This window comes from Ranitomeya variabilis, chromosome 4 (assembly GCF_051348905.1).
Source record: "Ranitomeya variabilis isolate aRanVar5 chromosome 4, aRanVar5.hap1, whole genome shotgun sequence".
NCBI lineage: Eukaryota > Metazoa > Chordata > Amphibia > Anura > Dendrobatidae > Ranitomeya > Ranitomeya variabilis.
Window position 1 is genome coordinate 281,499,063 of NC_135235.1, and position 24,344 is coordinate 281,523,406.

Consider the following 24,344-nt stretch of genomic DNA (forward strand, 5'->3'; position numbering starts at 1 on the left):
GCAAGTAAAACTCCTTTATCTTCTCCCCTGGGGCGCAAGTATACAGTATTGCATTTCTTCTCCGGTACAGGGGTATGTGTCACTTTCCACTAAAACTTCACTCAACTTTGTTTCATTTTATTCTGCAAATCTGTCCACTATTAAAATAAAAAAACAACAACTGAAGAGTATTTTTGTTTATTTTTGTGATCTTTGTTCAGCAGCACACAGCTCCCCTGCCTTCCGGAGTGCTGGGGAGCCATGTGCTCCTGACCCTTAGTACCGGCAGCATACTCGCCCATACACTTTACCAGGCAGCATGGGAGGAGCACTAGGGCACAGATCCCGCCAACATCCGCTCTGCACTTACAAGCTTGTAAGCGCATGCTCTTTGGTTAGGAAACTGCAAAGTTGCTTCTTTTTACAAGCTGAGATAATCCTTCTAATTGCATTTAAATAGAAGTGGGTTAATTTATCTAAATGTTTATATCTAATGTCTATCTGTAGCAAATGGGACATATTATTTAAAGCCCCCTGTATGGCTGACACAGTGAGCGGCTTTCCATCTCAGGGCATCAGTCACTATCTGAGGATGTGAATCCCTTCCCCCACCTTCTGGCTGGTACGTTTTAATAAATCAAGGCCACCCCTTGACTCTCCGCCACGATTGAGAGTAATGATTTTAATAAATCAAAGCTCTAACGGGTTAGTCGGAGCTGTGGCCTTGATTTATTAAAATCTGCGCTCCGAATCTCAGCCTCATCCCTGCGCAAACAGCTGGAGTCACTTTAAGTGACTGTGTCTTTCCGGATATCGCTGCAGCCGTCAGCCTATGGCCGCGCTCTTCTGTACCAATATCCGCACATGTTCACGCGCGCAGACGTGATATCATACAGCGCCTCCGGGGTTTGCGGTTTCAGCATTTTAGCTCCTATCCCACTGATCACTTCTTTTGTGAAAATCGCCAACCGCTGCGACAAATGTAGACATTGGCCTGTTCTTACCACTGTGCGTAGGCACGGCCATGGTGTTGGCCAGTTGGTACAGCCTTTGTTGCTGCTCCTCAAAGCTGCCATGCTCGTTAAGTGCTGACATCATGCGTCTGTAATGCTCCTCGGGGGTCATCTGAGCCAACGGCTCCTCCAGCAAAGGAGTCTGGGAGTTTTCTGCAGAAAAAAAAAATAAAAGTTTAAAACTTTTTCATGTATATAAAATTGCTGTTGACATCGCAACCGACACAAGGTAAAACGTGTGTGTCCTAAAGGGACATTAAATTTAGAAATATTCTTGCAGGATTTTCTGCATATTCCTGAAACAAACAGTCCGGTAAGAAATCATTTAGCGAAAACAGCTGCTGATCTTTTCCAGATTTTTTTTTGGGGCTGAAAAATTAATGAGCTAGGGCTTAACCAAACTTTTTTGCACTAGTGGGGAGAGGATCCTGCTGCAGTCAATTGTCTGACAGCCAGGCACAGGACAGCGAGGATGTGGAACAGGAGGAACATGACTGACCTTTTGGGACCCGCACCGATCACGAGGTCTCTGAAGAACCCCGTGTGAACATAGCAGTGGCTGAAGACCGGCTGACCGCAGCTTCACCATTTCCGGTGGTCCGATTAAGAATGATCAGATCGGATGTGCACATGATCGACCAGTTCTCCATTCACACAGGGTTCTTCAGATCTGTGAGGGTCCCAGCGGTCGGAAAGTTATTCCTTAATAGATAAACTTTTGGACATTCTCAGTTTTTTAGGTCTAAAAAATAATGTGCTGGCGATGTTTGATTTTTGTTCTATTTTTTTTTTTTTTACTTTTCTTTTTAAAACTTCTTCGGAAGCTTTTATTATCTGGCTGCTAAAAGAGAATAAAAACATGCTCCCGGCCTGGTCTAACTGGCTTCTAAAATGCAATTAATAATAATAAGTCCATCCCCGATATGGGGCATAACACAATATTCCCCAGCCTCACACCTGCACCTTGCAATGTAGATGCACACCTGGGTACACAGACTAATCAAAAATTTATCTCCAGACGCCCCTGTGCGTATATTTATAATATGCCGTCACCGGCACACGCACGACTCAAGTGACCTTTCTGGAAATAGGCAGAGCCAGCCTTGGGGGAAAGAAAACGCAATTACATTCATAAAGACGGGAGTGTGACGCTTCCAGGGCACGAAACCCACGAACAGATGAGACGACGATCCTCTAAAAAGCATAAAATGTTTTAGTGGGTGTGCGAGACCTTCTGCGAGGACTGTGCAATGAATAGCAGCAAGCGAGTCTGAAGGACACAGTGTTCATTGCCTTTATAAAGTGATCTGCAGATGCGGAAATCGACCAGAAAAAAAAAGTCACAATTTTTGGACAACTTGCCTCCAAAGATGAACTTTACCCAGTACACAGAAGAGACAGATACTGGAAGCCAGTGATATATTTTGGGAACGGGTCATCAGAAAATTAACTATTGTTTACATTTTATGGTAAATGTATATTTGAAAAAATATATTTGTTTCGTGTATTTTTTTAAAAATATATAAAATCTTGAAATTTTTACACCGGGAGCTAAGTCAAATACTAGACTCCTACTTCCAATAATGACCTTTGCCCAGATCAGAGCGTACCGAGAAAACGCTTGTATACAAAACAGTCAAAGGCATAGTCCATGTGATTGCTGAAGAAAAACAAACAAACAGGAAGTGAGAGTCCAGCATTAGACCTAGTGGCCAGTGTGAAAATGGCAAGAATGCTGTTGTTGGGTTTTTGTTTATTTAAATAGTGATAAATATGATGTTTGTTTATTTTATTTTATTTTATTTAAAACGCATAAAAAAAAGGATGCAAACAATAGGTTTCCTGCACTCGGACCACAAGTAATGCACAAAGAAAAATCACTGGAACAGCTTTTAATTTACAGCTGCACAGATCAACATATTGGAGGGCTGCTGACAGTCTCAAGCAAATCAGTGAAAACAAAGTCCATTTTCTCATGCTTATTAGTATCTCAAAAAGGTGGGAAATCGAGGGGATTGTAAAGTGAGAGAAAGTAGTGTCAACTGTTACATTCTTGCCAAATATATCAGACTAAATAAATCACTATGGTCCTGAAATCCTCCAGATGACTGCTGCAAAAAGTTCTGACGCAGAAGAAAAAAAAGTTTGCTAAAAACCTTTCAGACTAAGTTCCCACCATGAGCGTTTTTGTGAGTTTTCGATGTTGCAGATTTTTTGCACCCTTTAAGTAAAATAAGTTAGGGTACAAAAATACACAGCGTAAAACAAAACAAAAAAAATCACCAAAAACTCATCCTAAATAGTTATAGTGATTCTCTGCAAACTGCTCTTCACTTTTGATTTGCAGAGAAAGATGTTGGAGAACCAAGTAAGGCTAAGTTCACATTTGCGTATATGTGCGCAGCGTATCATTTGCATGCGCAAACGCATTACGCAAAAAAAAAAAACACTGCGTGCGCATGCGTTTGTATGCGTTTTTGCCTGCGTTTGAACTTTTTATGTGCTTGCTTTCGATATTTCCAAGAGAGCGTGTCTCAATCGGTTCCTGGACATGCGCAGTCCGAAGAATGCAAGTGCATCGAACACATGCATACGCATGTCCTTGCGTACCATTGCGCTCTCATAGACAGTAATGCCTTGTTTTGACGCACTCATCTGCATGCGCATATTTGATGCGACAAAAAAATGCAACATGTTGCGCTCGGCGGGCACGGCAAAACAACGCATGCGGACGCATCCACATACAAACCGATGCCAACGCATGTCCCTGCGTACACAATGTTAAATATAGGTACGCAAGACGCATGGGGGTCTATGCGGATTTGTACGCAGGCCTACGCTGCGCACACATACGCTAATGTGAACCTGGCCTTATAAAGACTCTACCAAGTCTATAATAATGTTATTATTAATATTATTATACACCAGAGAGGAGAGCAGCGATCAGTAGGGGGCAACACATACTATACACAGAAATTCTCCAGCCACGTGTGTGATTAGTCATTAGCGTTATTTGGGGAGATTACACGATTGCTGATCCAGGATCCGAGATGTGCCTTGTAGTACACAGGTTGACACCATAATCTGCTCTTACGTTTGGATTAAGGAAAAAAAAAAAAAAGAGAAAACGCCAAGACATTGATCTGTAATTATCAAGTACTCCAGACAAAACCTGATCTGGAGCTTTAAATGCCCTCAGCCCCCTCTAATACCGTGCTCACTGCAGCTTTCCGGTGTCTGTTCTGGTCATTACCGGCTAATATGGCCAAAGACTGGACATTGATCCAGCCAAATCTCCGAAAGGCACCAGAAAGGCGATGGATGGACCAGACAGCAGCATCTGTCTGTCTGTCTTCCTTCCCCTCTGACTGGCAAGAACAATAATTATCTGGTGACTGAAGGAGAAGCTTCAGCCAATTAGCGAGGGCACCGCGGTCTTCCCGGCAGCTGGAAAGGTTGAATGGGTCGTAGAGTGGCCGGCCGGCCAAACTACTTATCCTACAATATGTTATTGAGTGCTGGAGACCTCTCCAGGGGGATCCTTTTAAGCTTAGTAGGAAACAAAGAATTTCCCCCTAAATTAGACTTTAAAAAAACACCTGCAAATACAAGTTCCTGAACCATCTTTGTGTTGTGTCTACTAATTTATGCACATTTACGTTGCCTTTATTGGTTGTGTCAGTCTTAACTGCATTTATCACTCTATTCGAATCACTGGAGGAGGACACAATGTTTTTTTTTTTTTTAAATAATGTGATGATCATCAGAATTACTGTAAGGCATCCAATATCACTATCTGGGAAATCTTATTCCCCAAAGCAATGGCCTAATCTGAACTTAAAGCAATGCTGGACAAGTCCCAGGTCACCGGCAGTGAACCTAGATATTTTCCAATGGAGCCAAACTATTTGCATCTTTGAAAGTTCTCACTGTCTGGCCAGTAAAAATCGTGGAATTGGCTCCTGGACGTCAATATTCCTGCCAGGGCTTCTGTCATTTATTTCCACATTGAGGGAACGCCCTAAAATTATCTGAAGACCAAAGTCACCCTTTAATGGCCCGGCACTAGAGGGGTTAACGTCAACGAGGGTTTTTTTTGTTTCTTAAGGTCTCCGACTGGGTTCATTGTGTCAGGGCTGTCTTATAATGAGAATGATTCAAGGAGACCTCAATACAAAAGAAGGAATCTACAGAGACTCCAAAAATAAAAACACTAATTATTTCTGATTAATTTTGTTTGGTAGCGTGAACAGGAGCTCAGAGAATTAATTGCCATGTATTTTTTTTTCATCCACATTTTTTTGTACTGCTCAGAGCGCAGTGTAATTATCCACTGTGAGCGGTTAGGCGAGCATGCGTTTCCTCAAATCCCAACTCCGAGGTTCAATAAGAAAAAAAAAAAATCAAGCAAAATGATTAACCATGATAGACAGGAATCGGTGGGGGTTGGACCTTAAACGGGCAGTCACAATAAAAGTGCCACAGTCCCCTGTGTGTATGGAGTGCACATGCGTGACCACTGCTCCAATCATTGTCTATGGTCACGTATAGACCTGTAGAATAGTGCGGTGGTCGCACACACTCACTACTGATCTACGGATCTGTAGAATGGTGTGGTGGTAGCACATGCTCACTACTGATCTACAGACCTGTAGAATAATGTGGTGGTTGCACATGCTCACTACTGATCTTCCCCTTGAGGAAGCAGCGTGCAAACGCTGCGAAACGCGCGTCGGGGCTCACCCACCGGCGGGACCCCTTTTCCTCTCCTCCCCCACGCATGGGTAAGCACTTTTGTCATATGTTGTACTGCTGTATCTGGGTTCGCCGGCTATGATTAGTTGAATGCACTTGCTTCAGACTTTTCGGTATGCACGCACACAGCAGTTACTATTTTCTTGGCTCCCCATGCCATTACTAGTTGTTACTATATGGTGGTTATGGTGCATACATATCTTTGGGACTGATCCCTGTAATATTTGTTACATGGCTGATATTACCCGTAACTGTCCATACTAGCACCGCCTCCAGCACTGGGGGTTTGGGGTTCAGGGCTGATTTTCTTCCCCCATCCGTGTGGTGTTATGGAACACTTGTTATGATTACTCATGTTTTGATTTTGATTTTATAAGCTTTGTAATAATAAAGACTTTTATATGCATATTTACTTCCAGCTCCTGGTCCTCCTTTTTTCTAGTGATCTACAGACCTGTAGAATAGTGTGGTGGTCGCACATGCTCACTACTGATCTGCAGACCTGTAGAATAATGTGGTGGTTGCACATGCTCACTACTGCTGCATTTACACAGGGACTTTGGGATCGCTACTCTTGTGATTTTCTGTGGTGTCCATTGGTCTGACACCCTACTGTTCATACATTTATCCCCTGTGTGATAAATGCTATTTTTTTGTACAAACCCATTAATAGAGATATTGTGATGCTTGTAGTTCCATAATGTCTCAAGTCCTCTAAATCCTATCTATACATAGGCTCATTTGACAACATTATCATGGCTTCCATAAAAACAAGTTATGCCCAAAGCATAGGATAGGGTATAATTTGCTAGTTGCTGAGGGTTTGACATCTAGGACCACCAACGATCCTGAGATCAGGCCTCAGGAACCCCCAAAACAGCACCCATCCTGAATGGAGTGCAAGTGTGCATGCTTGGTCTCCGCTCCTCTATTCATTGTCTATGGGACTGTCAGAAAAAACCGAGCACAGTCAAATAGTCAATGGAATGGAGGGTGAGCATGTGCATCTCCTCTTGAATCAGGATCGCTGGGGGGCCTGGTGGTCGGACCCCCTGGAGGATACAAGCCCATGACATGACATGTCAATAGGATCTCCCAGGACCTCATGACTAGTGTTATCAGTTTTCGGCTGTTCTTGAAGCTGCAAAATATGTCATTTTTGTCACAAACACACGACAAAACTGAATCAAACTCTAGATTAATAAAATAAACATTTTAAATAAAATGTTCATACAAAATAGTGCGGTATACAACGTATAGAGGGGGCTTCAGCTATAATTATCCTCAGCATTTCCAATATAACTCCCACTATTTTAGGGAGCGAACAGATACAACATTTAGAACCATAGGCAATCATCAGACAGTATCCTCTTGCTATAGATATACGATTGTAAACTAGCACAATCATCCAATCCAAAAAGTTCTCTACACAACATATCCCCAAGGAGATGATGACATTGTTGCTTTCCTTTAAAAAAAACTTGTATAAAAGGCTACAACCTTCACTTACAGCGCCCCAACATCCCGTTTCATTTTAAACAAGTATTTGTGGATTTAGTAGAAAAAAAAAGTGGAAAATAAAAGAACATTTAATAATCAATACAAAAGTGATAATCTGGAGTCATGAATTGGCCACAAGCCTCAAGAAAAGTTCATGGCCCACTTTTTTCAAAACAATAAGAAACTCTTAAGAAAACAAAGAGAGTAAAGAGGATATATAATATATGTGACGACCGTCCTCCATTTTTTAACAACAAAATAATAATACCCAATTCTCAAACTTAAATCTAGTCCGAGCCTAAAGAAAGATACAAGTCTTCGATATAAATGGGAATAATAAAAATGTAAAATAAGATGGAAGGGTTGCGAAAGCTATTGAGAATTCGCCCCGTAGACATTTAGCAGCTGCCAAGAGCCTTTTCGTTCTGACACTGCCCTTCCTCATCCCGTCTCTCGTTGGCAGCTCGGAATGGATTGGATCACGGCTTAATGTCTGGGCTGACATCATGTAAAGTTTTAGCCGCCTCATTAACACCCATCTGCATGCAGAGCAAATCATTAGGGCACAGAGGAGTGATGTCCCTGATAGCAATGAAAGGGTGGGCTAATGAGGCATTTTTATCCACTCGGTAGCCCTTTTCCTCCTCCCTCCCGGTTACACTTTGACACTCCACAAACACATCACCCTGACAACTCTCCCTCCCTCCATCCCCGCCCTCCACAAGCTATACGGACCCCCCACTCCGCCTTCTCGCCCCCCCAACCCCACTTGCAATCAAGCTTTAAGGAAGAGCATGGGGTGCCACTTACCCTTCGGAGATTCGCTTCTGGCTTTCTTGCTTTCCAGTGGGCACTCGCTGTTACTATTGGGAGAGCATTCTCGCTTCTTGCCTAAAAAGTCATCTAGAAGAATAAAAGAAAAAAAAGGATCAGCAACGTAAAAGTAAGAGTCCAATAAATATGTACAAAAGGATTAGATTTTACATTGATGGGGCAAAGCTAGATTAGACGAGGGTATAAAAACAAAAAATGGAAAAATCGAGCAAAAAAACAAAAACATCTAAATAAGGAAAGAGGAGATCAACCCATTACCGGGAAGCCCACAAAGACGACAGTGATTTCTGTAAACCCCCAGGGTGGTGCACCAGCCTGTTCTCGCACAAGGAGGGAATCAATTAAATGATTTGGAGCCATAAAAATATTAAATGCAAGTTATTCTTACTGAGATTCATCATCTGTCCCCTGTGTGTTTCCAAACCCTACAAAGAAGCGTGAGATTCTTCTCAGCCTCTTATCCAAATGCTTCTACAACAGCCCTCAGCCGCATGGACTAAGTATTCCCTGCCTCTTTCCTCGGCTGTCTCGTTGGCTTTGCAACTGTCTCGTCTCCTCTGCCTGCCTGTCTCTTCCACTTCTCTGCCCTTCTGCTCGCGGATGTTACGGAAACGTCAGACTCTTTTGCATTAGTGAAGCTCTGCGAGCCAACGCAAATATCTAATATACAATTACAGCGTCCCCCTGCACAGATTTCCAATCAATACCCTCCTATTATGTGGCTGGGGGGAGGCTGGGAGCCCGATACTGCTGCACACGGCAGGAAGGAAGAGGCAGGCTGTCATTGGAAGCTTCAAATTCTCATCTATCAAGAGCTCGTTACAGAAGAGATGCAGCATCTTACAGGAACACGAAGAAAGGGCTTGCTGTGCATGAGCGGTGCAAGGCGCTCGCCAATTAGAACGGGTTCCTGTGTCTGCAGAAAAGAAGAAGTGTTTTGGTTTTTTTTTTCCCAAAATGGAAAAGTTTATGGCAATTGTTCTTAGTGTTTCAGGGTCATTCGAAAAATTAACCGTACATATTCACAATAATCCTTCGGGTCATTTTTGACCACCCAGCACCTTTTCGGATTAGAGCCATACTGACGTTTCCCATTCACAGACCCATAACTAGTATCATTAGCGGATTCTTGAGTTAAATGTTAAAAGCAAAAAAAAGCAGATGGCGAGCTATATTTGGCCATGTCTACAGCGTGCGTCTCGTAAAAGTTCTGCTGCGGCATAAAGGGCAAACAAACAAGCACAGGCAAAGTTTGTACAAAGTCACAGACAGTGTGCTCGGTCACGATTTCTGCAAACACAAACACTGGCAAATCGCCATTCAACCTTCAGCGTGTGCTTCTGCCAGGAACATTACAGACAAGGAAGGGCAGGAACCTACAGGCTTGGTAAAGAGATCCAGAAGCTACCCACACACAGGCACAGTCACCCGCTCCTGACAAACAAACAGAGACTGCTCGCCACCATCACAATACGGTCGCAGGTTCTGCCGCTATAAAAGATGCCATATATCTAAGCAATGTCTGCAAGATAGTCTTACAATATCACGAGTCTCACGATAAAAGCCTCTAACAGTAAGGATTGTTCTTAAAAAAAAGGCACCACCTCTTCACCGGGTTTGACCTGTCAGAGACACCGTACAATTGTGAAGAACGGTAATAATTTCCAGGCAAAAATGGATATCATAAAGTAGACATGTCAACCAAAACCACTGTGAGCAATCATACAAAGAAATCAACTGGAAACCCCAGTACAAACGCCAGATCCATTGTCCAATGGAGGTTTCATATATGTACCTAAATTACAAAGGCGAAGATGAAGATCAGCAAACCAACAGCTTGATACAATTCAAAATAACGAGGAAGAAGACCCCGGTGGACCTATCTAGGCTTGTACAAGATCGATTTTCCTACAGATTGTTCATCCATCAAGTTGCCATGGCTTGAGATCGAGCTGAAGGCTTTTAAATAATAAATGGCTCCTTCTAGTGTAAGTCTACCATAATAAAGTCAACCATAAGCATAAGATATTCATCTGTGGACCATTGGCAGATCAAGCTAAATAAATTTGGTGGGAATGGATGAGAATCTGAGATCTTTGGTGGTTAAAGTGGTCAATCTGCAGAGAAACATATTGTTTATGGCCAACCAAAGATGGCCGTATACACTATATAGCCGATGGCATTTTCTCCCAAATCCCTCAAACACAAGAACATGTTAAGTCTGCCACACACACACACACACACACACACACACACACACACACACACGAGATAGCAGTCAGCTAAAGCATGCTTTGACCGATGGTTTGACCAATAGTTATCTCTTCCATTTACGATCCTGTGTCCTCTATGAGAGAACTGCTGCCAAACATGTCTGTCAGTGGCTTATACAGGGAGAACAATACGATTAGTAGTCTGAAATCCTTATGTACCCGACAATCAACTGTCAGGAGCCCCCATACACATTAGACAGTGAGCCTGACCCATCAATATCAGCAGGTTCAGCTGACATTAGTCTAGTGTGTGGGGGGGCTTTAGGTTGGCCAAGCATTCAAGTAGAGAGAGAAGAAAACCACTACCAGGTGTCTTGTCTCCCCAGAAAAAAAAAACAATTGGGCATTGAGATTCCAACAACCAGATTGTCGTCTTCCGTTAGTTTTGAGGCAGGACTCTTTGATCCTGCCAAAATTGGCAGGTTTGACCAAGGTCCATCTTAAAACTGGTCATGCTCATTAGACTGTTGTCAGCGGGACCAGCCAACCATCTAATGTGTACGGAGGCCTCCCAACTCTCCCATGACAGATGATTTTGGAAGAGAAAAGATCGGGCTTGTTCTCACTGCAGATGGGCTGCTACTAGTAAAAGTACCTGGAAGCGGCTTTCACTACTGCCAAGTTGAAAACACGTCGTGCACGCTCAGCTGTGCAGAGAAAGTCCAGGAGAGACAGCCATCTCAGGTGCATGGACACCTGAAACCTTGCACAGTCCATTTACAGAGCCGTTGGCTGAGTTTGCACACCTTGCTCTCAAAGTTAATGAGGGCTGTTATGTGGGGCTTTCTACCTTAGTGTAATACTACTACACCAGAGTGTGATGATAGGGAGCATTGTATAATCCGGACAGAGGAGGAGCAGGAATTTTTTGTTTCTATGCCTACGTAGGAGTACCTGGTGACCAAATGAGATCTTCAAAGATTCAAAAATGGTGACAGGACTAAAAATATTACAGAAAGCACCCTATAACTTAAATAGGAACTAGGGACATGGTTCACCCACGCATGTACACCAAAACATGGTTAAAGATGTAATTTTGCATTCACGGCCCTGCTTCACGCGAGCTCGGCACACCTTGATGCGCGCACATTCTCATTTTGTGCTCAGGATATAGTCTCCTAACAGCTTGTGTTTTTTGGCTTGCAGTAGAGCAGATGTGTGTGGGATAGGGGTAGGCTCTGGCTCAGCCGGCACAAGCACTGTCCCAGATCTCTACACTGACTTACTGATTTGGCCCTTGCATTGCCACATGAGCATGTTCGAGAGGCTGGCTGGCAATATAGGATTAGAGGGCAGCTGATAGATCGCAATTACTCACGTTACAGCAGAATAGAAATGTCGCTGATGGGGAGATGGAGGAAATGGATACGGACACTGAAGAATGTCATCCATGAGGTCAATTCATCTGATTTCATGGCATACAGATAAGACGACCACAATGCTTCACCTTGAACCATGGGTCAAAAGGCAGAATAGTCTAACGTGAAAGCTCTATTCTGCTATTTTATGTTGCCAACCACAGGGACTACCATCCAATTTTCATGTATCAATGGTAGATTTGCCTAATTATACCTTGATCCCACATCAGTTTTGGAAAGGAATTGGAACTGTGGTCACATTGCTCATCACTGCCAACATTACCCAAACACATATAAAAATAAAATGTGCAATTTCGTAATTTAAAGAAGTTGTATTTACCAAATATATCTATATATATAATTTTTTTTTTTTTATCCGAAAAAACTAAATTCTCTTCCATTAGATCTATGGTTCCCCCTGCATTTCCCTCGCCCGTGCCATCCACAGATGAATAATGCTTACAGTGAAACCTACGAGAAGCTGTCGTGCAGATCTGCTTGATGTTTGTTACTGCGTAAGCCTTATGGCTGCCTGCGAGAGAAGCCAAAGGTTGGTGCACAGATTGCAGATATGGGAAAGCGTTCAATTAGGGATAAACCTCTCCAAGGGATGTGCCTACTTCACAGTTGGAGTATAAAATGGCGAAAATTGGTTCTTGCCATTTATAAAGCCATTTATGTAGAGGATGAGATTTTCTTTTGTATTATTATTTGTGGAAACCGTAAAAAAAATAAAATTAGTAATATTCCTACTCTAAGCTGCCGGAAAGAGAAATGTCTATCTATAGAGTCATTTCCATTGGGGACACTGATATTACCAATTTAAAGTATTAATTACATTGAAAAAAAAATTGTTTGCATTCACTTAATTGAGTAGTATAGTAGAGCTCAGCACTGATCAATTTGTTCTAGTCCCATATACAGCCTTTATTTGTTACTCATCTCTACGCATTTGCTTGAATCATGCAGTTTATGCCCAAAATGTGACTTCACCTGTGGACTGCAATGGTTTGGGGCGACTTCTCCCCAAAACACTAAATCCATATATCTTTATTTGTACCCCACCTATTCCCTTCTCCCACAAGATTTTAAATCCATACTGTAGATACAAACAATGGAGTTCCAACCATGAGTAACATTTTATTACCTCACTCGCTCTCTATAATCATCCTGGTGATGGATACCACCTCATCCTGGTGATGCATACCATCCTATCCTGGTGATGTACAGTACAGACCAAACGTTTGGACACACCTTCTCATTTAAAGATTTTTCTGTATTTTCAGGACTATGAAAAATGTACATTTACACTGAAGACATCAAAACTATGAATTAACACATGTGGAATTATTTTCAGTTGTTTCACACTTTGTTGTTAAGTATATATGTCTTATATTCTAGGTTCTTCAAAGTAGCCACCTTTTGCTTTGATGACTGCTTTGCACACTCTAGGCATTCTCTTGATGAGCTTCAAGAGGTAGTCACCGGGAATGGTTTTCACTTCACAGGTGTGCCCTGTCAGGTTTAATAAGTGGGATTTCTTGCCTTATAAATCAGGTTGGGACTATCAGTTGTGTTGAGCAGAAGTCTGGTGGATACACAGCTGATAGTCCTACTGAACAGACTTAGAATTTGTATTATGGCAAGAAAAAAGCAGCTAAGTAAAGAAAAACGAGTGGCCATCATTACTTTAAGAAATAAAGGTCAGTCCGAAAAATTGGGAAAACTTTGAAAGTGTCCCCAAGTGCAGTGGCAAAAACCATCAAGTGCTACAAAGAAACTGGCTCACATGAGGACCGCCCCAGGAAAGGAAGACCAAGAGTCACCTCTGCTTCTGAGGATAAGTTTATCCGAGTCACCAGCCTCAGAAATCGCAGGTTAACAGCAGCTCAGATTAGAGACCAGGTCAATGCCACACAGAGTTCTAGCAGCAGACACATCTCTACAACAACTGTTAAGAGGAGACTTTGTGCAACAGGCCTTCATGGTAAAATAGCTGCTAGGAAACCACTGCTAAGGACAGGCAACAAGCAGAAGAGACTTGTTTGGGCTAAAGAACACAAGGAATGACATTAGACCAGTGGAAATCTGTGCTTGGGTCTGATGAGTCCAAATTTGAGATCTTTGGTTCCAACCGCCGTGTCTTTGTGTGATGCAGAAAAGGTGAACGGATGGACTTTACATGCCTGGTTCCCACCGTGAAGCATGGAGGAGGAGGTGTGATGGTGTGGGGGTGCTTTGCTGGTGACACTGTTGGGGATTTATTCAAAATTGAAGGCATACTGAACAAGCATGGCTACCACAGCATCTTGCAGCAGCATGCTATTTGCGTTTAGTTGGACCATCATTTATTTTTCAACAGGACAATGACCCCAAACACACCTCCAGGCTGTGTAAGGGCTATTTGACCAAGAAGGAGAGTGATGGGGTGCTACGCCAGATGACCTGGCCTCCACAGTCACCATACCTGAACCCAATCGAGATGGTTTGGGGTGAGCTGGACCGCAGAGTGAAGGCAAAAGGGCCAACAAGTGCTAAGCATCTCTGGGAACTCCTTCAGGATTGTTGGAAGACCATTCCCGGTGACGACTGCTTTGCACAGTCTTGGTATTCTCTTGATGAGCTTCAAGAAGTAATCAAAGCAAAAGGTGGCTACTTTGAAGAACCTAGAATATAAGACATTTTCAGTTGATTCACACATTTTTGTTAAGTATATAAATGTGTTAATTCATAGTTTTGATGCCTTCACTGTGAATGTACAATTTTCATAGTCAATACAGAAAAATCTTTAAATGAAAAGGTGTCCAAACTTTTGGTCTGTACTGTATACCATCCCATCCTGGTGATCAGCTGTATACCATGAACGGAGCTGAACTGCAGTTCTCGCAATGGCCACAACACAGTAAATGGAGCTGTGTAGTTCCATTCATATCCGGCCATTAGCGCAGACAATTGGGAGCCGGGCGATGCATTCCCACCAATCTCATATTGATGACCTGTCCTGCAGATAGTTCATCACTATCATAAGCTTGGACAAGCCCTTTAAATTAATTTTTCTCCTATGGTTTCTGGCACCTTTTTTAGTCTTTTTTATGTCTTGCCCAGGGTAAGTCCCCTGCTCCCCATTTCTACAATTACTATTATGTTTTCCTCTCCTCCACGCGTTACGTTTCCACCTCCCTCCTCTCCGCTTCCCTGGTCCTCACGAAGAAGACAGTTTGAAAGCTTTCCGCTTCGCTCTGGGCAGAGTCTCTGCTCTTGGAGCCAATCAGTGGCGGCTCTTCAGCCCCAGTGGGGCTCGGCAAACATTAGATCAATAAGTTATTAGCACCATTCTGTCAGCTGTAATGTGGAGATTGATTGTGCGGGAGCCCTGGTTTGCTGGCTGCCACTTCCCCAGCCTGATGAAGATGACAGATTAAGGGAATAAGAGAAAGGAATTAAGAAGTCTGTGCCGTCAGATGTGCCGCGGACAGGAGACGCGCTGGCCCCACTGATCTGTGGCTCATGCCAAGCTCCGGAGTTTGCACTTTGGGGCGCTTAACACAGTGATGGGCTCAGTGGCATAGCTCTCCAAAGTCAGTGTGGTTAAGTGCTGCCTCATTAGCTGGGCACAGGCACGATGTGCCGCTGCCGCCTTCTAACGCTTGCTGCCGCAGCTGTGTTTGCCCTGCAGGTTGCTCCTTAATAGCACAGAGAGCTCCATAGAGAGCACAGGGAAAGGAAACACGGTTGTAAAAAGAAGCAGGCAGCGAGAGGAAGGGGAGAGGCGGCAGAGTTTAGATCAAGGGAAAAAAAAAATGAAAAAGGATACGGGAATTGAAGGAGACGGGAAAAATAAAAAGCCAAACAGAAATTGTATGTGGAAGGAATAATGAATGTGGCTAATAGGGGGATCTTGTAGAGCGGAGTCATTATTGACGGGATAATTATTACATCCGTACAAAATTCAGAATTGTCTAATGTCATGTAATGATGCTGCCGCCAACCCGACGACAGTCGCCATCATTCATTACCATCAGGATCGTCTGAACGAAGCATGAAATATTTTTGCTCTCGTTCCAGTTGTGGCACGAGAAATCCACACTAATCCCCACGATGGGCTCTCTCCGCAGTAATGCGCCATGGTTGTGCTACCAATGGGTAAAAAAAAAAAGAAAAAAGCAAAGCTTCCATTTTGTGGATGGAAATATAATATTCACTTCTGTGCCCAGTTTTGCTGCGGATTGTCTTGGGACTTGTTCAAGATTAGAAAAGTGTCTACTTTTTTTTCTTTTCTCCTAAGAAACAGCGCCACTTTTGTCTACAGGCTGTGTTTGGTATTGCATTTCCATCTATTAGATGGATATTTAGATAATTTTGCCTAGTATCTAGTTTTGCTTTTCTTCCATTAGGGAGAGAATACATAGGTCAGTAAGCCTCACATGACTGAAATGGTGCCCACCCGCAGTGGTCACTGGCCACATGATTTTGTTTCACAATTGCACGGCTATTGCCCACTCCTGTTGATCAGAGCTGGAACAGAACAGCGCCCCTCACTGAGTTGTGGCCATTAGGAGAATTGCAGCTCGGGGACGTTTACTATTTACATTTGGGCACTAGAATGCTTCAAAAGTGCTAGCTCATAAAATGCTGCTCATGGTTGGAGCCCTTTTGGTTTTTCCACAGTGTGGATTTCAGGTCAGATTAGTCAGTACCCAGTGGTGGCCACTAGCCAGTGTGACAGCGCTGGTGTTCTGCTCCATACTCTATTTACAGTGGCACTTTAAAATGATGGTGGGGCGCCAGGGTGTGGACACTCACAGATCCGACATCGAAGACCCATCCCCAGGACATCTCATCAACATCGAAACGGTGGAAAATACTTAAAACAGTAATTAAACTTTCAGGAAGGTTTTCCATATTTGGTAGGAACTTACACTGCCTGCAAATCAGTGGTGGTCCGGGTTCTGAGACCCCCAAACAGCGCACAGCTCAGGATGCAGGAGTGCACACTCAGAGCAGATACGGGATTCGTTAGACCACAGAGCTGATACTTTCTATTGAGTGCACGCTCCTGTATCCTGAGCTACGCACTGTTCGGGGGTCTATTGAGCAATCGGCGGGGTCTCAGAACCTTGACCCTCACTAATTTTCATACAATTAAAGTGTTTCCCAAATATGAAAAATTAAACTTTCTGAAAGTTTAGTTCTTCCGTCCCACACATCTCCGATTCTGAGAACTTCCAAACGAATGCGTAATTAATGTCACCTACACTAAACGTGTGACATACGATGGTTTCAGCCTCATACACTGTACTTTATACAGGCGACATTGCACTCAGGGCTCAGTCACATTACACATTTCTTGGCTGTACTTCAAGGAACAATGTCATCCCGACTGCGGGTTTCATGATCTGAACCATCAGATATATATGGATATATTGGGCTGTTCATTCATAGATGGGACCAGCGGTCAGGACGGGTCTTGCAGCCATAATACGGATTTATAATGCAGCCACGATGTGGCCATGTGAATAAGTGCTTACAAAGTAATGGCATTATAGAGAATGGAGAACATAAACAATGGGGACTCAGTCTATATAAAAGCACCCCATCTGTAGACTGTATTATTGGTGCCACTGCCATGTAGGACATATGGTCAGATATAACCATTTATGACTAGAAATACAACTCAACCAGAATGGCTTCTTTTTTTTATATACAAATTAGGGTGCATAACTAGTTTGAAATCTATTCCACTTCACTTTTTACACATTAATACTGGGACAAACAGTTAGTGAGAAATTTGGAAAACGGGCGATGTTTGTGGGGAACACAAAGTAGGGGGAAAGGATATCATGGCCGTCATGCATGAGAAAAGCAAGGCTTTGTATCGTGGACGGTCAGAATATACTATTCTCTGGTTTACTTTGCCTTCTGTCATTTCTAGACAGCTGCGGCGCTGACAGCAAAGCTCATCCGAGGTGCAGTCTTGTGGATTGGAAGATGACGCATGGCAAGGAGGCAAGAGAAAAGGTCAAGAGCGAAGCAGCAATGCGACCACAGAGCTCCACAGGCAAGTTATCACTCGGTTACCAACCTGAAGACGGCATCAAAGAGGCAAGTAGAGAAGTCCTGAGAACGTACAGCCTACAGAAGCAACGCCCTGAAACCACAAAACGGGTCCCCACGCACAGATCTGCTGTCAACCCATCATGGAGGCCTAGGTTATCAGCTGCAACCGTCTAATCTAGCAAGATCTGGGAAACAGGCGATTTATTATGGCTGGCTGACTCGCCACACACCATCTCGTCTCTTAAGTTCTTCAGTGATTTTGTCCTACAGAAACTTTAGGTGCACGCACCATAGACATCCTATATTTGGCTCGTCCTGCTGCGACTGTCTCCTTTTACCATCACCGTGTCTTAATTTTTCACAGCCATCTTCCCCCCCCCCGTCAGTGAGACTCGGCGGAAAGCTGAGGTTTTCACACATTGCACACATAGGAGCCAGGTGAATCCTGGATTCCCGTCACACTGATTGCACACAGATAGGAGCTGCCCATCCATACACGTCCTCATCAGGCTGAAGAGCTGACAATCAAACCTGAACACGAAACTGCGAGCCTGCCACATCTGTAGAGCAATGGCCGGCTACCCAACTACCAACAATACATGTGGGTCACTATAACATGGCAGCAAATCACACTACTGTATTGGGCTCTGTTCACACTTCCACTTGTGTAATGGATCCAGTATTAAAAAAGAACCGGATGCATCACAAAAGGAGCAAAAATAGATGGATTCCATTTTTTTTATTCCATTTATAATGGATCCTTTCTTGCCACCTCTCGTGCTCAAAAAAGGATCCATTTACGGACAACGATCTGCTAGATCATAGATTGCAAGCAGGATCCTCACTCCTTTTGGGATCTGTTGATTTGATGTGTTTTTTCTGTAATGTCTTTATTGTCCGTACAAGTCCCCTCTAAAATGTAAACTGCTGCGGAATACGTTGGATCTATAGGAATAAAAATTATTATGATCAGTTTCCTATAGACTTCAATGTAAAAAAAAAAGAGGAGGGATCCAGTTGCTATCCGTTATTTTGTTTTGTGATCCAGCTAGAAAGAAGACAGCAGTCAAACGGAAGACAATTTAGGACATTTCCGGCCCCATTCAAGTGGATGGATCGTTGGATCCTGTACTGGATCAGTTTATTTGTGGTTTTGTCATCCCAAATCGGATCAAGTAAAAAAAAAAAAAGGAAAGAATTTCTGGATGTGTGAACAGAGTCAAAGACATTTTCTAGAATACAAAAATAAGGCGAACCAACAACAAGTCCGTAGGAAAATGAAGAAAATGTACTTTGCATTAGTGGAAGGCGTTCTTTCCTTTTATCTCCCTGTGGCTGTACTAAATACATTACTATGAAGTTTGAACAGATATCAATGTCACCAAGGAGAGTTTAGTTTTGTTGATCCAGTGATGGAAAATAAGAAAAACAAAATTAAAAATGTCTATTGTTAAAAGGGAACCAGGCGTCATTTGGGGGTAAAATTCTGTTATTTTTAAGGAAATGCAATAGGACCTATAGGAGATTTGCATAAAAAAGAAAAAAATTCATGCTGAACTTTTCAATAAAAACAAAACAAAACTGTCTCTTTGCCTTTGCAACGTACATGCAGCACATGGTGGCAACAGAGAGGGTCACAGGGTCTCCGCGCCCTCCCTCTGTGCCTTGTCCTTGGGCTTCAGGTTATCATGTGCAGCCTATGCAAACACTCTGTGCCACCATAACAGGTGAGACCAGGATATCCTGCCTGCCTATTAACTCTTTCAGCGGAAAAAAAAAAAGAAACATAAAAACAATTAAAAAAAAAAAAAAGCAACGACGATCACAAAATATAAGACGGTTCAAATATTGATAGGAACCACACACTAGACACAAAAGTAACAGCATTGCAAACTATTCCAAAACTTAAGCACATTGACTTTATAGTTTCTTTTTACAAGAATGCATTTATAAAACATTCTAAAAAAATAAACAAACAATTGACAAATAAATAAAAAGTGAACGAGAAGAAAAAAAAAACATTAATCAATCCCAAAATATCTCTAATGGAATTCCATACATGCACAACAAGTTATAAATGGGTTCAAAAACATAAAAGTGATTAAAGTGAATAAAGAAAAGGGCACGCATTTCTAGACAACAAATTACCAGATTTGCAAATATCCGCCGTGTAGGTAGCAGAGGAGCCAGGGTTAAAGAGACAGGTGTCTGCATACAGAAGGCCATAAGAGAAAGGGCATGTGTGGCAGGAGGAGGGCATGTGTGGCAGGAGGAGGGCAGGTGCGGCTCGGTCTCCCCCTCTGGGCAGGGCGAATTACCTAAAGTGGATGGCCAGGATTGTGCTCGTTACAGGGACACCTCGAGCTGCTTAAAGAGGCTTCTAAAGCTGTGGTTAATGTGCAGGGCTGCCTCTGTCAGGAGCCTGGGCTGCCTCATCCCTTTGTATGTCTTCTCCAATTAAGATTAAAGTGAGCCTTGTGCCCAGCTCATCCCTCTCTCCAGATAAAACCTCTGAGCTGCAGCCAGCACTGCACCTCCAGCCTTATCACCCGCTAATCTCATCCTTCCTACAGATAACAGCCACTTTCTGCTCACACAACATTTCCCTGGTGCTCGGCACAGAATATAGGCAAAATGGCTCATGTAGAAACAATGTGCTTTCACTGTAGCATCCTCCGACTTAATCGCTTGTTAGCAGCCCCATGCGCCGCCCGGTTATCTGCACAAGTACCTTTAAGAGAAAAATGGCCATTCTTCTCTGCAAACAGCGCCACACCTATCTACAGGCTGTGTGCAGTATTGCAGCTCATCCTCAAAGGAGCTAAGCTGCAATACCAGACCCATCCATGAGCAGATGAGGGGCTGTTTATAGATCAAAGCAGCCGTGTTTGTTCTAATCTGTAACAACCCCTGTAATGTCCCGATACTGCGGTGGAAGGTGATGCCTTACTGCAAAGCCCAGCACTGGTGCCTCTCCTAACCTGGACTGGTATTCCAACTGGTCTGGGAGAGCTCAATTTTCCTTCTTTAGGGTTAAGTATTTGCAGCAGAAATTGCTCCACCATTTCTTGGCAGGAAAAACCCTGCGTAAAATAGGGCTGTTTTAAGGCTTTTTTTTTTTTTTTTTTTTACATGCGTTTTTGGTGCTAATTTTTCTCCATTTATTAGTATGGGAGAAATCTGCAGGGAAAACGGTGAAAGAATTGACACGATGCAAATTGAAATCTGCAAGTCACAAATAAGCAACGTGTGCACGAGACTTCAGGAATCTCACTGGCTGCTTTAGGTTTTCTGACAAATCCGCACAGAGAAAATTGTGACAAATCTTCAACATGTGCACAGGCTCCAAAGGTCACCATACACGTTAGGCAGTTTTTTGTATGGACTATGATGCACTGATGGGCCATGAGTCTCCTGGCCCTAACACCGACCGGCCGAGTGTCAATACCTGACCTGATGACATCGACTGTCAGACCAATATGTATGGGGACATCACAATTCTGCCCTGATGGATAACATCTAGGGAGAGAAGGATACGTCCTGCTGAATTTCACTGCACTATCCCTTTATTCCATGAGAGATAAGCTGCTGCCAGAAAAGTCTGGCAGCGGCTTTCTCATATGGGGAAGTCATGGAAGGTGGCGCCCAGCCGAGCCCTCGTTTCGCCAACATCTATTTTATCGTGACCTCCCCTATGGGTTTGCAGTCACATGTTCTGACTACAGACCTGCAGATATTTGGATATTACCCCAGTGCCGACAATCTATAATGTGATCCTGATGCAATTTTTTCCAACAGATGAAAATCTGCTTCTTTGGTTGGGATCAGCTCAATCACAGAGTAGACATTATAATTTGCAAATGGTAGTTTCTGGAAGCAAGAAGACCTTCACTGCTTATTATATTCCAGTACCGGAGCCGATACCAGAGGACAAATCACACAAATCCAGAACTGCAGCCGCCCAGATAATGCCTATAATCCCCAAGGACCTGGTGTCGTAGCCTTTTACAGAACATTTGGAAAAAGAGCTGATTGCAGATGAGCTATATGTCAATTGTCAGAAATGTTTAGATTAATACGTATAAGTGTTCATCAAATTACAGAACAATATCCCTATTCTATTCTGTTCCTCAGTTTCCACGGTGCGCAGATGGAGGAGTGCACAATGGACATCATTAAAGAAGTCTTTATACGACTTTGCAGCCATATTGAAGCGTCAGCTCCGCAGAACAGACGACTGGCGGTTTTGTCCTTTGTTCTCATATTAATACAGCAGTGTCAGAGGTAAATGAATAATATCAGCCGGTCCACGGCATCTGAATAGGAAGGGGATACACATCTCAATCACCCTCCGGCGCTCACACTGGCTCCAAGACAGATCAATATAGCAATTAGATGTTATCAGCGTGCGCCGCTTCCCCTGCCTCCCTCTGGCCTTCCACCCTCCCCCACTCAAAACTCGCAGCTTTCATGCCCTCATCTCATAGCCCTGATGTCACACGGATATCTGGGTTTAAGACCTCTGTGCGACTTTGTGCAGCCGTCCGGAGAGAACCGATAAATAGAGAAAAAAAAATAAAATAAAATGTAGCTGCATGCAAGAACACACATACAATGGAAAATGAGCGCTTGTTAACCCGTCTATTACCATATTCCATGAAGCTCGATGAGAAAACATGGAATAGCATTGTTGATGACCGCAGAATTAAAGGGGGGTTCAAGTCACCTGAATTTTTCTGCACAAAAATAACAAGGACATAAAAAAAAATAAGTGTTACCAATCCCCCTTGCCAAGGAATCTGCCGGATCTCAGAGATCTGCAATGATGACGTGTCGTTTCGATATGTGACCTCAATGGTGTCGACACGCCAAAATGGTTCATAGAGAACAGTGGGAAGTGTTGACAGGTATGGGGAGTATTAGGCTATGTGCACACGCTGCGGATTTTGCTGCGAATCCGCAGCAGTTTCCCATGAGTTTACATTAGGCCGGTTTCACACGTCAGTGGCTCCGGTACGTGAGGTGACAGTTTCCTCCCGTACCGGAGACACTGACACACGTAGACCCATAAAAATCAATGCATCTGTTCAGATGTCATTGATTTTGTGCGGACCGTGTGCGGACCGTGTCTCCGTGTGCCAAACACGGAGACATGTCAGTGTTCGTGGGAGCGCACGGATTACACGGACCCAATAGAGTCAATGGGTCCGTGTAAAACACGGACCTCACACGGACATTCTCCGTCTGGGGTCCGTGTGGCGTGCCGGAGACAGCGCTACAGTAAGCGCTGTCCCCCCCCACATGGTGCTGAAGCCGCCATTCATATGTTCCCTGTAGCAGCGTTTGCTACAGAGAAAATATGAATGATAGTGTTTAAAATAAAGATCCATGTGTCCGCCGCCCCCCCACCCCCTGTGCGCCCCCCCCGCTGGTCAGAAAATACTCACCCGGATCCCCCGTCGGCAGTCGCTCCTTCCTGGTCTGGCCGCGGCTTCTCTACTGTATGCGGCCGATTACACTCATGAATATGTGGCTCCACCTCCAATAGGGGCGGAGCCGCCTATTCATGAGTGTAAATGAGCGGCCCCACGTGACCGCATACAGTAAGCCGCGGCCAGACCAGGAAGGAGCGACTGCCGACGGGGGATCCGGGTGAGTATTTTCTGACCAGCGGGGGGGGGCGCACAGGGGGTGGGGGGGCGGCGGACACATGGATCTTTATTTTAAACACTATTCTTCATATTTTCCCTGCAGCAAACGTTGCTGCAGGGATGATATGAATCGCAGCTTCAGCACCATGCAGAGTGGGTACCACACGCTCCGTGTGGTACCCACTCGCCATACGGGCGGCACACGTGTGCCGCACGTATGGCCTCCGTGAGTTCCCAGGCACACGGACACGGATAACTCCGGTACCGATTTATTCCGGTACCGGAATTATCTGGACGTGTGGGTCAGCCCTTACAATGTAAACCTATGGGAAACAGAAAACGCAGTGCACATGCTGCAGAAAAAAAACACGCGGAAATGCAGCGGTTTACATTCAGCAGCATGTCACTTCTTTTTGCAGATTCCGCAGCGGTTTTATAACTGCTCCAATAGAAAACCGCAGTTGTAAAACCGCAGTGAAATCCGCAAGAAAACCGTGGTAAATCCGCAATAAATCTGCAGCAAAAACGCAGCGTTTTAGCCCTGCAGAGTTATCAAATCCGCTGCGTAAAAATTCGCAGTGGACCATTCTACGTGTGCACATAGCCTTACTCCTTTTTGTCATTTTAGAAATATATATATATATATATATATATATATATATATATATATACTAGCTGTACTACCCGGCTTCGCCCGGGTTAATGACTGCTGTTAGCAAAATAGAATGTGTTAACAAAAATTTATTCTGCACACAAAAACCACAAAACAAATAGATAGAAATGTAATTATTAAAAGGCAAAAACTAAGCAAATAGAAGCATTTCACAACATATATTAGCTTTGTTATACTGAGAATGTCTTTGTTGCCTATATTAACCAATCAGAGCTCAGGTTAATTAACTGTAGCAAAATAGAAGCTGAGCT

At 43.6% G+C, this 24,344-nt stretch overlaps 1 protein-coding gene across 6 annotated transcripts in view; it reads right to left on the reverse strand.

Annotated features, from left to right (window-relative positions):
- Positions 1-24,344, reverse strand: part of SAMD11 (sterile alpha motif domain containing 11) — a 164,613-nt gene that overhangs the window by 35,055 nt on the left and 105,214 nt on the right. For all 6 annotated transcript variants that reach the window (XM_077250034.1, XM_077250033.1, XM_077250038.1 and 3 more), the window contains exons 6-7: positions 8,058-8,150; positions 984-1,145 (exon numbers count right to left, since the gene is read on the reverse strand). In XM_077250034.1, the coding sequence (XP_077106149.1) occupies positions 984-1,145; positions 8,058-8,150 (255 nt within the window). The remainder of the gene's footprint in view (positions 1-983; positions 1,146-8,057; positions 8,151-24,344) is intronic.